The 15775-nt window shown below is 38.3% G+C and overlaps 1 protein-coding gene across 1 annotated transcript in view; it reads right to left on the reverse strand.

Moving 5' to 3' along the window:
- Nucleotides 1–379: 379 nt before the first annotated feature.
- Nucleotides 380–15775, reverse strand: part of TTK (TTK protein kinase) — a 33496-nt gene continuing 18100 nt past the window's right edge. The window contains exons 12-21 of the mRNA XM_062571055.1: nucleotides 15183–15309; nucleotides 13008–13100; nucleotides 11835–11992; nucleotides 11592–11743; nucleotides 7926–8050; nucleotides 7286–7366; nucleotides 4317–4493; nucleotides 2008–2098; nucleotides 1662–1759; nucleotides 380–469 (exon numbers count right to left, since the gene is read on the reverse strand). Of these exons, the coding sequence (XP_062427039.1) occupies nucleotides 380–469; nucleotides 1662–1759; nucleotides 2008–2098; nucleotides 4317–4493; nucleotides 7286–7366; nucleotides 7926–8050; nucleotides 11592–11743; nucleotides 11835–11992; nucleotides 13008–13100; nucleotides 15183–15309 (1192 nt within the window). The remainder of the gene's footprint in view (nucleotides 470–1661; nucleotides 1760–2007; nucleotides 2099–4316; nucleotides 4494–7285; nucleotides 7367–7925; nucleotides 8051–11591; nucleotides 11744–11834; nucleotides 11993–13007; nucleotides 13101–15182; nucleotides 15310–15775) is intronic.

Here is a 15775-nt window from a genome sequence, read left to right on the forward strand (position 1 = left end):
GATATTTCAAGAGATATTTGCAGGTTTTTCAAGTCCACCAGTTGGTGTTTTGGGCAGGCCCCCATGCCCTCTCTCTAATATCAGGGGCATAAAATCTTGGAGATCCTCATACAAGTTTTTGTAATCCAAACACTGTAGTGCATTTTTAGTAACAAAGACCATAATCACCAACTAGCAATTTTCACTGTTCAATCCAAGTGACATGCAAAGAGTAAAAGAGACAGCACAGTGAAAAGCATTTAACTAAATTCTTTTTAGTATGTGGCATTATCAGCAGAGATGAATATTTACTTAAAAAATGCAAACTTTATACTGAGTGTCCTTTAAAAAACTAGCAGCACAAACCAGATATCCCTGTTGCATCCTGAATGGCAGTATATTATTTCGTTGTCCATGATTTTTGACTTCCAAGGTTTGCAAATGCAGACACATCAAGACTTTTACCACTGTTGCATTGTTCGTATAAAGTCTGAAATTTAATAAAAACACAGGTATTCAGGCAAACATAATTGCCTCAGAAATAGATTCAAACTAAAACTTTGTAGCAATTAACACTTGAAAAAAAAACTCATCACCTACCCCTAAAAACTAAAATACACACTAAAGTTCATCTCAGAAATCAGTAAATAGCCAGTTTAGTAGTACCAGTTCTAACGCACTGTAGTGCCTATAAAGATAACAGACTACCACTTAAGCAGCTGGCAGAGAACAAACTAATTTGAGATTTAAATCAAGTTTACTCTGTTAATTGTGTCTGATGCAGCAACATCAGAACAGAGGGAAAAAGGAATTTGCATATATGGTATGAGCAAGATTCATACGAGGAAGGCAGGAAAAACAGTGGCCAAACAGCCCCGTTGCAACCATATTGTAAAGTAAGAGCATAATCTCTTGTTCACGTCATTTAAAAAAAAATAAAGTTTGACCAGCAGTGAGCTCTCAAGGTATCTTTCAGGGAAAGAGGATCTTTGCGTTTTTTTAATTGACATAATTTTCTTTTTCTTCCCCATTCATGAAGCTGCTTTGCATTCCATCTCAACTTATCCTGTCTTTGACCACCATAATTTCTTCTGAATCTGAGTCCAGGAAGAAGTGAGAAGAAAGGAACTGGCAAAAAGTTTCCAAACTTCTAAAAGCAGTAAATGGAGAGGCTGGCAAAAATACCTCAGCGTCCATGGACAAATTCACACATAGGAATGCACTAACAACTCAGCAACTTCCAGGGAATAAGAATAGCAGCTGTCCAAAAGCTTGCACACCTCACATACTAGTTTTGCTCATTTCTCCAAAGTGACTGCTCTCAAATTAAAAGAAATATTACCATCTCTGACTTTTAGTCAGCTTAAAAGGAAAGTAATGCTGCAAGGACCATTTCAGAGAAAAGATGAAGAGGGAAAAGTAAAGCCATACAGATAGTCTGAGAGGCAGAAAGGACAGAAAAAGCTAAATCAAGACTGCTATCACCCTTTCCAACACCTCCCGTTCAGGGAGGACGTACAGAGATCCTGCATGCTTGCAAATGAAAGCACAACTGTCATGTATTTATAGTGGTAAGAACTAATATGTGCATCTCTCCAGCTTTCAAAACCATATTTTACCTGGATTTATCCTATGAACATCATGTATTACCATACGGAATATACAAGAAATAATTTACTTACCCTAGCAGCTCTAGAAATAGAGTTTGGAGAATTCAAGCCAACAAGTTGGCCTAGGATATGCTTCATTTCCTCTGTCATTCCTTTTGCATTTGGAACACCTGCAGTTAATTTAAGATTACACTAAAGTTGCAAATAATTCTGTATAAGTAACAGTGTAGTATGTAAGACATAAGTCTGCTTTAAAATGAAAAATTTCGGAATTAAAATACAGAAGTTTTCTGAAACATGCACTGGTAGCAAACAAAATAAATCACGACTCCAGCAACTGTAAAGTACATATAAAAACACATTCGTTTTCTTAAACAGAATTGTAAACACTAGTGTAAATATACTTTAACAAAGGTACCTGTTTGAGAATGAGTTTGAATTTGAACATAGGGATGCATCAGCAACTCGGAAACAGATATTCTTTGTTTCGGGTTTCTTACTAAACAGCGCTGCAAAAGAAATAGGAGAAAGAAAGAAAAATGCTTTGCTTACAGATCAAGAATTTTCCTAATTAAAATTTAGAATATATAAAGACCTACTGGTAGATACATGCCAGAACTTCCTACTACCAAACCACTTACTCAAAAAGACAAACTCCTCAAAGTACAATAATATATAACTAATTGCCCTCATCAGCAATTATCTTTACTCTCAAGCTTGGTATCCTGCTTTACTGAAGTAAAATGCTATACCAGAACCTGCAATATAATTTTATTTTGAATGATGCAAAAATGACACAGACAAATTGAATCTGCCAGGAAAGACTGCTTCGCAATCAGCTCTTCCTTTATCTTTTAAATAATGTGAATAAAAACTGTATAGGTGCTATGATAATCTTTAGGTTTAATCACACTTCTACAGATGTAGCAAGTTTGTACAGAAATCACCCCAAAAATTAATATTGCACAAAAACAGAATTTAGCAATCTTACAGACTGAACTTCAGGAAAACCTAGATTCTACTACCTCTTCAACACAACCATAGTTTTATTTTCACTGATGATGGACCTGCACATTAACAGCTCAATCTTTGTACTCACTCCTTACATACCATATAGAACATATGAATAGTAAAGCCTGAAATGTCTTGATTAGTGAAATAGAGGTTCACATTGACTAACAGACAGAAGTCACAGGCATCTGAGTATTCTCAAACACTTAATCTATACCATACAACTGCTATATACTTGCTATATGTTAGTGGAACCTTTTACCCTTAAGTAGTAAGGCAGTGTATTCAGAGACATCCTCAAGCCCTGGAAGACACTGATATATGCCCTAACAACATCCACATGACAAGAACACTCCCATACACACTTTTAAAGAGATAAACTAAATTTATCACCAAAAGAATGCATGCTTAATACTTTGAACTTAAGTACACTTTGTCCCACATCCTAACAGCTCTATTCCAGAAGAGCAAGCTAGTCTAATAACAATCTTTTCCAGTTAATCTCCTGACCATTCAGTACAGTTAATTCAGTGAATATACAGATGGAAGTCTAGTCTCAGCACATTTTCTTAAAGTCCACCACTCCTCATGAAGGACCATAGTCTGCCTACCTTGAACTACAGTTAATTCCCTAGTTTCTAATGAATTTAGTTGTTCTTCACATTCTGGCAGAGCAGCCATAAGGGAACCTTCACTTTTTCTTAGCAAGGTTCCTCACATTTTTTTCCTGCTTAGATCTTTGAGCAAAGTAAAAGCATTCTCTCACTCTTTCTCCTTCTTTGTCCGGTCAGCACAAATAGCTCCCCTTCACCTGGCAAGGAGCAAAGAGGACAGAGGACTGCTGTAACCACCTCCTTGGACCTATTTCTTCCTCCATAATTCTCCAGTCACCACATTCATAATGATCAGTCAACTACTTCAAAATCACTAATGCAACTGCTACCATACTTGTTCCAGTTCATACTCCTATTCACACCAGTTCCACTTTTTCTCCTAGTCTGTGACCCATATAATCCTAGAGGGATTAATGAAGGGACACGCAGGAAAGAAAAAATCTGTCTTGCAGCTGAGTTAAGAATTAGCACTTGTTACTTGTTTTTGTAACTGCCAGATTTGTAGCCATAATTACATATGTAGTTGCTCCACCTACCACTTTGAAAAGACTGTATGATGCATTCAGTTACAGAACACACCACACAAGCTACTGACAAAAAGCTGGGGGGCACACTGCAACCTCTAAATCCAACCGAGCTGCAGTCAGAACAGTGCTTTTGATTGAAGTCTCCAGATGTGAAACAGACATTTGAAAGTTAAGGGAATAAGTATTCTGGATTTCAGTTTGTGTACCTTGCTCAGCAGTACAATCAGCCAGTTTAGTTTATGGTTCCTGAGAAAAGGGTGAAGAATGGGACAGAGAGTACAAAAGCTACTTTATTTACTTTAGGTTGTTCTGCCAGAGCAGTTAAGGCATATTCCTTTAAGTATTTACTTGCTTATTTGCTAATAAGTTGAAAATAGACTTTTACCAGGGATAACATAAGAGGCAGCTCTAGCTTCTGTAAATCTTGTTTTAAAACAAGCCCTATGATTACAAGTAATGGTGGACATTCATCTGGGAAACAAGTTTCTGAAATACAACTCATTTACTCTGTCCAAGAATACATGGTTTAAAGAAGTTACCGTTATTTGAATCAAAATTAATCTTGAGATAGTTACCTTCAGCACATCTTGAAGATCTTTCTCAGCAATATCTGGGAACTCTATTTCGTAACTTGGATCAATGATAGCATGCAGTTTATTGACTGGATTTGTTATATGTTGAAATGGAGTCCTTCCATATGTCATAGAATACAAAATGCATCCCAGTGACCACACATCACTTTTAGGACTTATCTATACAAAAAAACAAACAAAAAATTAAGATTATTTCTCACTTATAGAAGTGTTCCATCAGCCAACAGCTGTCATATAATTATACAGCCATTTCACTTCGTAGTCTGCCTATTTTACACTGGGTAACAGATCTTAGTAACTATCACACATGAAGGCCAAGATAGCATGCCATTATAAACTAACAGTACTGTAATGTAGATTCTTTCAATAATATTCAATAAGGTATTTTTATTAATGAATTAAATTGATCTGAAGAGATACCTAAACAGCTAATTTAGCCCTTAACAAGTTGAACCACAAGATTTTGCTTTAGGAAGTGTATGGATAAATCCAAACACAAGTGTACTGAATTAATTTAGCCCAGAAAACAAAAAAGGGCATAAAAAATTCCAAAATTAAAAGGTTAATGAAGCACTACCACCTGGCAGCGTATAACAGCACCACAGGGAACTTATTTTGGAAAACAACTGATTCCTGCAGTGCTCAAATATTTTTGCCAGGCAGGCTGTTTACGCTGTTTCAGCCTGAGGATATGCACATCATCATGGTCAATTCTTAACTGGTTTACTCAGCAGGGCAGCAACATTATGGATGTACATGTATACCAAAACAGGTATGTCCCAGAAGTGGAAAATCACAGTTCAAGTTACTCAGTCTTTAAGTGATTCAGATCCACTTTCCAACCACATCTGGGCTGTTCTCTGCAAGAGGACTTTCTACTTCTCCTATTGAAGCTGAAGAACTAAGAATATAAGGCATTGGGGTACACAAAGGGAGCCTGATTGCAACATAGTGGTTAGACTTTGATTAGGACAGGCAAAACTCCAGGAACAAGTCCGTACTTCGTGGGCAATACATAAGAATTTGAAGGTAAAAATAAAGGCAAAAACTCATCTTTAACAAAATACAAATCCATTTATACAACTCAAAGAAACATCATGTTCTAGATTTTAAAGATAAGATTGTTCCTTTCAATTGTTACAAGAGTCACAATCCTACAAGAGTCTGTGTATATGTACCTGTATGTACTTTTTACATCTTAGGTGGGTTTCTACAAAATTATTCACCCCTTAACTGAAATATGACTGACAACGCAAGATCAATTTCCTTTAGTACTTGCTCTTCATTCACATATCCCTGGCAAAGTTTTAATGGAAGAGTACAAGATACAGACCTCCATACTATAGGAAAATCTATAGCAACACAGAACTCAAATATGCTCTCCTAAATGCTAGATTTTGTTATATCATCTTTTAAAATATCTTGTTAGGTATCATTCATTTCCTGTAAAATCTGCCTCTCACTTACAGGATTCAATATATGACAATGACACCATCATATCTTATTCGTTAAGTAACCAACACTGGTTTGTGACAAAAAAGTAGGTTTCTTACCTCAGTTAAGAAAGCAGCTAAAAGTGCAGCTATGTAGAAGCTAGCATTAATGTCAGAGCTCCACTGTCTTTCAGCAGAAAGAAGCCAAAACAAAAGGGCATGAGCAGCACAATAGGAAATAAAGAAGCAGTTGAGGAATGATTCTCTAGGAGTAGACTCCAGAAGACCTTCCCAGAAACAACCCCCTCTAGCCTGATGTTATTTCAGTGGAAAGAAGGACTTGTCAGAGATGCACAGCTTGATTGATCACTAACAGGCCCAAAAATGTTTCGTAACACTAGTCATAGTACAGACTCAGATATGTTAAAGGCTGCACCTTCACCTCACTGTAGCCCATGACTGAAAAAAGAGAGGCAGGTCTTCCTTTTTGGAATGAGGTCTGTTCTTCATTTCTTTAGAAGCAAAGCACAGAATCTTAGCTGTTCACTTTTTCCATGACTTATGTTCACACTGATCATCAGGTTTAGATCTAAAAGCTCAGAGCAAGCTTCTGATACCTGTTTTCCAATATTACTGTTTTCAAAGCAGTTAATTATCAAAATTCAGATGAAATGTCAAAATCTTCAATTTCAGACTGCATCAGCTCTACTTTTTTGAGGAACACTAGTACTTTTGTCAGACTGCTGACAGAGCAGAACATGGGGAAGGAGCTGAAGTTCATGGTTAATATACTCATGAATGTAGGCAGGAGATGACAGCACGCAGCAGAACTAGAGACATCTTCATATACAGAATTTAGATAGGCAAACTGTGTTGGGACAACTGGCTCTCCTTTTATGAGAGATTTTAGGCTGGGAAGTCAGAAAGGGAAAGAAGGCCTGGGGCACTTGTATAAAGGCTCTTTCAAGGTTAGTCACAAAGAATCTTTCCAAGATGAGTCAACAAAAGCACAGAACACCACCACCAGTAACCTCCATCAAAGTCTGTAATAAAGCAGAAACCTGAACCTCAAAATGCAAAGCAATGGATCTAATACAGATCCATTGTCACTATTCATTGCCATTCATACTGATAACATCGTAAAAAGTTTTCTATTGCTCAGTGAGAATGCATTTTAAAATCATTTTATGCATAATTTAGGCCTAATCTGCTTCTCTTATGTTTTTGTCAGCTCCATCAATCCCCAAAGTCTGTATATCTGCCTTTATTTCAATTTCACTCTATTAATTCACCACTTCTATTTTTCTAAATACTAGCTGCAAAATGCTTTTAGGTAGCTGAGAGAGGAGCAAAGAATTCCTTGCCTGCAACCTCTGCCCACCATTATCTTGGCAAAATGGATTGTATCCCATTCTAGTTTTGGTGGAAGATTTTAAAAAAGTCTAAGTCTTATGATTTCATCAAAATTACTTTCTTTTTAATACAAAGGAGAACAGGAGAAAAAAGATCATACATTACCTTAGATCGAGATTTCCCATTTTCTCCATAGGAAGACATATCTTTTATTGCTTCTGGAGGCATATAATTCATTGTGCCAGCCTAGTTATAAAAGTGTAAAAATATTCTCTATTTAAATAGAGGCATGCACTTAATTTAAACTTAGTTGATAAGGAGTTAGATCATGGTCTCAAAGCTCTGAAAAGCATCTTGTAAATTCAGAAGTTAAGATCTTAACTCAAGAGATTACCAATCCGTATCTAATTAGAGGGGGGCAAGTTAAGCACACCTTTGGGGAAGGAGACAAGTGCAGAGACCAGGCTCAAAGTGGTTAAAGGTTGCCAGCTAAAGGAGATTAAAGAATTATACATTTTATAGATACCTTATTTAAGTCAAACACATGTGAGTATGGTCCCTAAAAATCATATTGTTTGATAATTGCTTTATATACCAAAGTAAATAGTTAAGAGAGCCTATAAAGGAACTATATCATAACTAAAATACTTGGTTGGCAGAGACCTGCAGATATTCTTATATAATTCTTACCATTCAGCATAAAATTCCAGCATTCATTTTTAAGGTGCAACAGTGCAACATCAACCAACATAATTAAGTACTATAACACATCACAAAAAGTTCAGTCTTCCAAAAAAAATTTCACCTGCGAATCTTTAACAATGCTTGTCACATCCGGCTGCATTTGGTTTGCAATGCCAAAGTCTATCAGTTTTAGCATTCCATCCACTATCAGAAAGTTCGCTGGCTTCAGATCACTGTGAATGATGCCTTTAAAGTAAAAAAAACTAGAGTCAATCCACCTGACTGAAATTTTGTTGTTTTTTAAAAATTTACTTCCTCTACTCCCTTGCACAAACAGAAGGTGAGCATCAACCACATCTCGCCAAAACAAAGTATCCTTTACAGATTTCATTTAAAAATAGAAGTCACCTCTATTTCTTTTTAAATATCGAAGACTTAACCTGAGTTTATAGCAATAAGTATTACTTAAATCTGAAAACAGCCTGACAGCTCCAAAAGACTTGAACTGCACAATTTTTCCCAGCTACAGATCTCCTGCCTAGTTCTATGTGGTATGTACACAGCTACATAACACAATACTGAAAAAGGTCAGCATTTTAGCTTCAGATTTTTAAAGTTTTTTTTTGCTGACATGGGCTGTCACTGTCCTTTAATCCTCATTTCTCCCACAAGGAAACAAGTAGAGCATGCTATTTCACAAAGTTTACAGCTTAAATACAATTGCAGAAATGAAGAAAATCAGGATAGTAGACTGAAGAAAAGAGCAGTGAGAAACCAGAAAGCTGAAAAGCCAATACCAGAACTGAGAGGAGACGAGAGAGAAGAAAAGACTGACATATCATCTGGACACCCTCATAGCAGTCCTGATCTATAGATGCCAGATTCTGAACAATACAAATAAGAAAAAAAAATAGAACAAAATAACCATACACATCTTAGTGTAATCTTCTGGGTGTGCTGGTGGGTAGGTGAGTGTTTTAAAGGGAGCAGAGAACAGTTGAGAGTAGAATTTTTTGTGGTTTTAACATTGCTTATTACAAATACTGGCCCACTAAACAACTGCTCTGGAGCAGTTCTACAGCACATCTGCTCCTATAGCTTTTTGACAAATAATTAGACAAGCAGGTGCTTCAAGAAAAAACTTGTATTGCTTAGTCTGACATTATCTGCTTCCTGATCTCAAAGGTACCATTCTCATCTTTCACTGAGGATTATATACAAATCTGACCTTTCCCAAGCCCTGCTTACATTACAAATTATCAATTTTGTTATTCTTATTCATTTAATCAGTTAGTTCCCTCTTTGTGTTTCACAAAGATTTTTGGTCCAAGGACACCTCACATGTCAGGCAGCAAGTCTCTTAAGTATGGAAGAAAATTCCTTTACTAGATTTTGCTGTCTTCCTGCACAAATCAATGTTTTAATGTTCTTGTGCAATGAAGAGGAGGAAATGCTCCCTTTTATATCCTACAAGCCTCTCCACATCAATCTTTTCATTCTTTCCATTGTACTACACAAACAGAACACAGGTGCTTGCACATCAAGCCTGTAAATAAGGATGAAAGGAGGCCTAGAGATGTGAGGGAGGAAATGAGTTGAAATATTATATCAGAGTAAGGAGAAGGAAAATAGAGCTCTGTAGAAGCTGACAGTAAATGGTAGTTTCTCTATTGAAGATAAGTAGTATAAATTTGAGTCTAAGGGGAAACAAGCAGTGCCAGGAATATGGAAATTCCAGTAAACAGAAAAGACTGTTTTCTGGCTGTTGCAAGGAAACAAAGCATTATACAGTTTGGAGATCTCTTTGAGTTATCAAAGCAGGTCTATCTCTACATGAAACTGTTTTGCTTAAACCTTTTTGTCACAGAAAAGCAAGTATCATTTTAGAAGGTAGGAATGGCTTCTTCAAATACATCAGTAGTAAGAGGAGGACTTGGGAAAACGTGGGCCTGCTGCTGAATGGGGCAGGGGCCCTGGTGACCAGGGATACAGAGAAGGCAGAATTACTGAATGCGTTCTTTGCTTCAGTCTTCACTGCTAAGGCCAGCCCTCAGGAATCCCGCAGCCTGGAGACAACAGAGAAAGTCTGGAGAAAGGAAGACTTTCCTTTGGTTGAGGAGGACTGGATTAGAGATCTCCTGGGCAGGCTAGACATCCACAAATCCATGGGCCCAGATGGGATGCACCCACGGGTACTGAGGGAGCTGGCAGATGCTGTTGCCAAGCCGCTCTCCATCATCTTTGAAAGGTCCTGGAGAACTAGAGAGGTGCCTGAGGACTGGAAGGAAGCCAGTGTCACTCCAGTCTTCAAAAAGGGCAAGAAGGAAAATCCAGGAGACTACAGGCCAGTCAGCCTCACCTCCATCCCTGGAAAGGTGATGGAACAGCTCATCCTGGATGTCATCTCTGAGCATGTGGAGGACAAGAAGGTGATCAGCAGTAGCCAGCATGGATTCACCAAGGGGAAATCCCGCTTAACCAATCTGATAGCCTTCCACGATGGAATGCCTGGCTGGGTAGATGAGGGGAGAGCAGTGGACATTGTGTACCTTGACTTCAGCAAGGCTTTTGACACTGTCTCCCATAACATCCTCCTAGAGAAGCTCAGGAAGTGTGGGTTAGACAAGTGGACAGTGAGGTGGATTGAGAACTGGCTGAAAGGCAGAGCTCAGAGGGTCGTCATCAATGGCGTGGAGACTAGTTGGAGGCCTGTAGCTATTGGCGTCCCCCAGGGCTCAATACTGGGTCCCATCCTGTTCAGCTTCTTCATCAATGACCTGGATGAGGGCTCAGAGTGCCTCCTCAGCAAGTTTGCTGATGACACCAATCTGGGAGGAGTGGCTGACACACCTGAGGGCTGTGCTGCCATTCAGAGAGACCTGGACAGGCTGCAGAGCTGGACGGAGAGGAACCTCCTGAGGTTCAACAAGGGCAAGTGCAGGGTCCTGCACCTAGGGAAAAATAACCCTAGGCACCAGTACAAGCTGGGGGCTGACCTTCTGGAGAGCAGCTCTTCAGAGAAGGACCTGGGAGTGCTGGTGGATGACAGGTTGACCATGAGCCAGCAATGTGCCCTTGTGGCCAAGAAGGCCAATGGCTTCCTGGGGTGCATTGGGAAGAGTGTTGCCAGCAGGTCGAGGGAGGTGATCCTGACCCTCTCCTCAGCCCTGGGGAGGCTTCGTCTCAAGTACTGTGTCCAGTTCTGGGCTCCCCACTACAAGAGAGACATGGAGCTACTGGAGAGAGGCCAGCATAGGGCTACAAAGATGATCAGAGGACTGCAGCACCTGCCCTATGAGGAACGGCTGCGAGAGCTGGGCCTGTTTAGCCTGGGGAAGAGAAGACTGAGGGGGGATCTTATCAATGTGTACAAGCACCTGAAAGGGCAGTGTCAAGGGGATGGGGACAAACTCTTTTCAGTTGTCCCGTGTGACAAGACAAGAGGCAATGGGCAGAAATTGAAGCACAGGAAGTTCTGCCTGACCATGAGGGGGAATTTCTTCCCTGTGAGAGTGAGGGAGCACTGGCACAGGTTGCCCAGAGAGGTTGTGGAGTCTCCTTCTCTGGAGCTGTTCAAGGCCTGCTTGGATGCAACTCTGTCTACCATGCTCTAGGTGACCCTGCTGAGCAGGGAGGTTGGACTAGATGATCTCCAGAGGTCCCTTCCAACTTTACTGATTCTATGATAAGGTCACTAGGCTTACAGTCAAACAGAGACCAGCACCACCTCCAAAACTTGAACTCATGGTCTGTCATATAACCTATACAAATACAAAATTAAGAATACCATATTCATGGATTGTGTGAACAGCTTCCAACATATTTTTCCAATAGCTCTTTCGCTCCAACGGATCAATGTTTTTTTTCTTTTTGAGCCAGCTGTTGAGATCAATATTTCCACACTCCATTACCATGTAGATATGATGATCAGTAATTTCACTAAAAATAAACAAACATACTTACGTTAGAATTCAAAGTTATTGCTCAAGGAACACAAAAGAGTCATTTAATAAAAATAGCGTTTACTCACTAGCCATAAAGACGAATGATCTTATCACTGTGTTGCTGGAGTTTACTCAGATGAGCAATTTCATTCTTATAGCTCTCAACAGTCTGTTGATCAGCTTCTTCTAGATTCACATATTTGACAGCATAGAGCTGTTTCTTTTCATTCAATACTTGAAACACCTGCAAAATAGTATTAACAACTTTATTCATTTCCAATTCTGATTTATTTCATTCTTTCATCTCACTACAGTCAGAATTTCAAAGGGAAAGGGTACCTTTTCAAAACAAAGGAGCAACACTAAATTTACAAATTCCTTCACATTTGCTTAATATCCAGCCTTTTGAGTCCAGCCACATTTCAAACCATCATGAAGGAAAATTAAGAAAGAAGTCAGCAGTTATAATAGAAACAACTTCATACTAGAAACCATCTCAGGATCAATTTTACCTAAGGACATAGGCCTTCACATCTTCCCTAATATAACTTCCAAATTCCACATAAGCTGCAGAAGACTGCAGTAATCAGACACAGTCCACCTACCCTGAGAACTTTCAAGGGCCTTACACTGCTTGGAAATGGGTGGCTTGTAATCACATCGCCCTAAAGAGATGAGCTCTGGCATAACCGAAGCACTGATTTTACTAAGAGTCTCTCCACCTTAGAAATTATCATCTTCAAGAGTACATACCTACTACCTTCAGACCTTTCTGCAGAAAGCCAAACAAAAAAAGTAGACTCCTTTTCAGATATACATGAGTTAGGTGATCACCTTTTTCTATTTACATATTTTTTGTTCAGTGTTCTGCATTTACCCTTTACTTTAATACAGACCCCCTGTATATACCTGCCATTTTACTTTGTTTCTCCTCTAAAATGAGAACTACTGCTTAACATCCTGCACTCATGTTTTATTAGGAAGATGAACGAGGCAAGGACACTCAAGTAACGATTGTTGCAGGCGGAGGATTCAGACAGATAAAATAACATAAGTGTAAAGTTTCTTCTGCACCCACTAGGCATAAAGTCTAGGGTTAGCATTAGAACAATAAAATTCCAGTTCTCTGGGTCACCCAAATGCTTTGGGCATGTTATTACTAGCTTAGGCATGAGTTACCCAATTAATCTAGAAGGATAAAAACCATAAATAAATGGAGTGGACAGAGAGGAGAGAGTATGTGTACACAAACATCTTACCTTACTCGAGCCTCCACTACCTATTTGCTTTAATATTGTATATACTTTTCCTTTGATGGCAAGGCATTCAGTTGAAGGTATAGAAGCTGAAGCCTGTACAAATGCAGAAAAGTTAATATGAAAATGACTTTTGACACACATGCAGTAGAATTTGGTATGGCTTTGCTTGTTAAGTTAATACTCTTCAAGTTGTCTTAGTCTTTCTGAACAAGGTAAAATATGAAAAAGCAAATTTAATGTATTAAACTACTAAAAGTTGAAAATCCTCAGTGACAGTTTTTCTGCAACAATTATCACAAAGTTCCTAGGCAGCATGGATGAATCTATAGGATTTCATAGGTTGTCTATCAACATTGAATATAGGCCTTGAAAAAGCCTTACAAAACTCTGTAGAGACCAAAGACTAGATGTCACACCAAAACTACTTCTGTGCTCCTGAAAACAGAGGTAGTTACCTATGCTTACAAAAGAAATTCCAACAAAAGCTTAGAATTAAGCCCGACATGCTTGTGGAGGTACTTCCTTTTTTTGTTTTTCATATTTTTATTTTATTTCACTCATTTACCTATAACTACCGCATAGTCTCATGAACATCTGAGTTGAAAGACAGGCAATATCCATGCTCCATGGCAATTCTGAGGAGAATGAAGCCTACGCTCTGCCAGTCACCCATATGATCCAAATTATACAGTTTCTCCAACTATGCTCAGTACTAGAATAAAACTTTCAGGTGTGATGCCTGTAGAAAAAAGTCAGGTTGGAAATGATGGCAATATCATGTGTGCTTTTGTGACAGTATCATGGACCACTGAACAGAAAGCAACACCAGACTTACTGGGCCAGATATAGAACTAGCCTGACTGTGGTCCACAATCCAAAATACTGCTCTAGACTGACATCTCATCTAGATATGACTTACTCTTTTTACATTAAGTTGTCCATGGGTGAAACATATGCAACCACACTGAAAGCAAGATCTAGAATCTAGAACTTCCTCCAAGAGAGAAGACTGTCCCCAGTGTGCTGTAGTTTTCTTTCTTCTTTTGGACTTCCTGCCCTTTTATATACATAAATTCAACAGAAAGAATGCAAAGTGGTCACAACATAAATTACCTAGGACTCCAGTGGTCAGTGCATCATTCTGGAAAGCAAGTTCAGAATCTCTGCAGGTCAAAGACTCATGACCTACCTTTTATCTGGACTTTGAATACTGAACTATTTTGAATAAAAAATAGCCACCTATCCTATGAAGATTCAATACTGTAAATGCCAGCTGAAAGGAGGCACTTAAATATCCTATTCTGACATACTCCTATGACTACAATGTTTTTCACTAGATGCTTTGCCATCTGACACAAGAGCATGGAACTCCTCTAAAGAATACTGATGCTTTTCACATTGAATATCAAGAAAAGGAGGTTCCTTAGTATGAAGAGAAGTGCTCTTAAGTAATAGTCTTGGAAAGCCTTTGACAACATGAAGAAAGCAGAATATCTGAGACAAGTGTTAAGTTACAGCATGGAACTAACTTAGAGCTGTACAGAAATGATGTAGTATTGGAATATAAGCTTGATAGCTCCAAAGTCTGCTAATTAGAAATACGCTGTACTGTCCTTATCTGCTGTAGCTACACCAAGCCATAAAACAGCCACAAGATAATTATCAGTCCTCTGATAAGCCTAAATTCATTCCCCAGTTTTATCTACAATTGGTAAGATTCCTATCAGAATGTGCAACTCAAAAGTAATCCATTTTCACATGATTTTAGATCTCTACATACCTATTAAAATACGTGACATTAACAGAATGAAGAGAACGCAACTCCTCGTTCTCTGTCCTCCTTCATGTGCTTAAGGTTTCTAACACACAGTTTGTCTTTTTGGAGAAAAGTAGTGTTTAGATGTTGGAGATAAAGACTTGGTGGTTTTGCCAGGACTGAACTGATTTTTGAAGAGTTGATCTATTTTACTGAAATACAGACATACCTCTGAAGAAATAGTTCTTTTAAGAATAGCCATTCAGACTACTTTCCATTATTCATCCATAAAGATGAACAGCAACTGTAATTAAATTTAAAAGAAAATATTTGCACTAAAGTGGCCAAGATTAAGTTTTTCAGGGTCTGAAAAATGTGACAGGTGATTTTAAGTGCATAAGACAACCTAAAATTGTTACCTGCGAGCCAATCTGATTTTGAAATGGAGTTGCTGGAGTATGCGGTAGGAAATATGGTAGCTGGCTGTATGGAGTAGAAATTTGACATCCTGGTGGAAAGGCATTCTTTACAACGGGTGTTCTGAAACTAAAAATAAAGATCATGAAGAAAATCTGCATCTAGCAGCTTTTTCTCAAATAACTTTTTTTAAAACACAAAGCTGAAGTCTTCAGTGTTTTTTCAGACTTAACAGTTTACACAATCAGCAAAAGTCCAAGCCTCTGCTAGATTAAATACTTATTACTAAGACTATCAATATTACACATACATAAAAACCCTTAGGTACCACAAAGTCAACAAGTTGAAGAATCCTTAGAAGTAGGCTTAAAAGCTATAGAATAGAAGGGTTAAACAGGTATGTTCTTTAAAATATGAATGGTTTTTATTTTAAACTATTCCCTTGATGCCTCGGTAATATATCTAGTTATATTACCAAATATACATTTTTCTACTGCTCCTCTGCACTAGATGAGTCATGCCTCAAACAAATATTCAAAGGAAGACTTAAAGCAAAAAAACAGTTATGTTGATAGTGTCAGGTATTTTAAGTTAC

Source organism: Rhea pennata, chromosome 3 (assembly GCF_028389875.1).
Source record: "Rhea pennata isolate bPtePen1 chromosome 3, bPtePen1.pri, whole genome shotgun sequence".
Classification (NCBI taxonomy): Eukaryota; Metazoa; Chordata; class Aves; order Rheiformes; family Rheidae; genus Rhea; species Rhea pennata.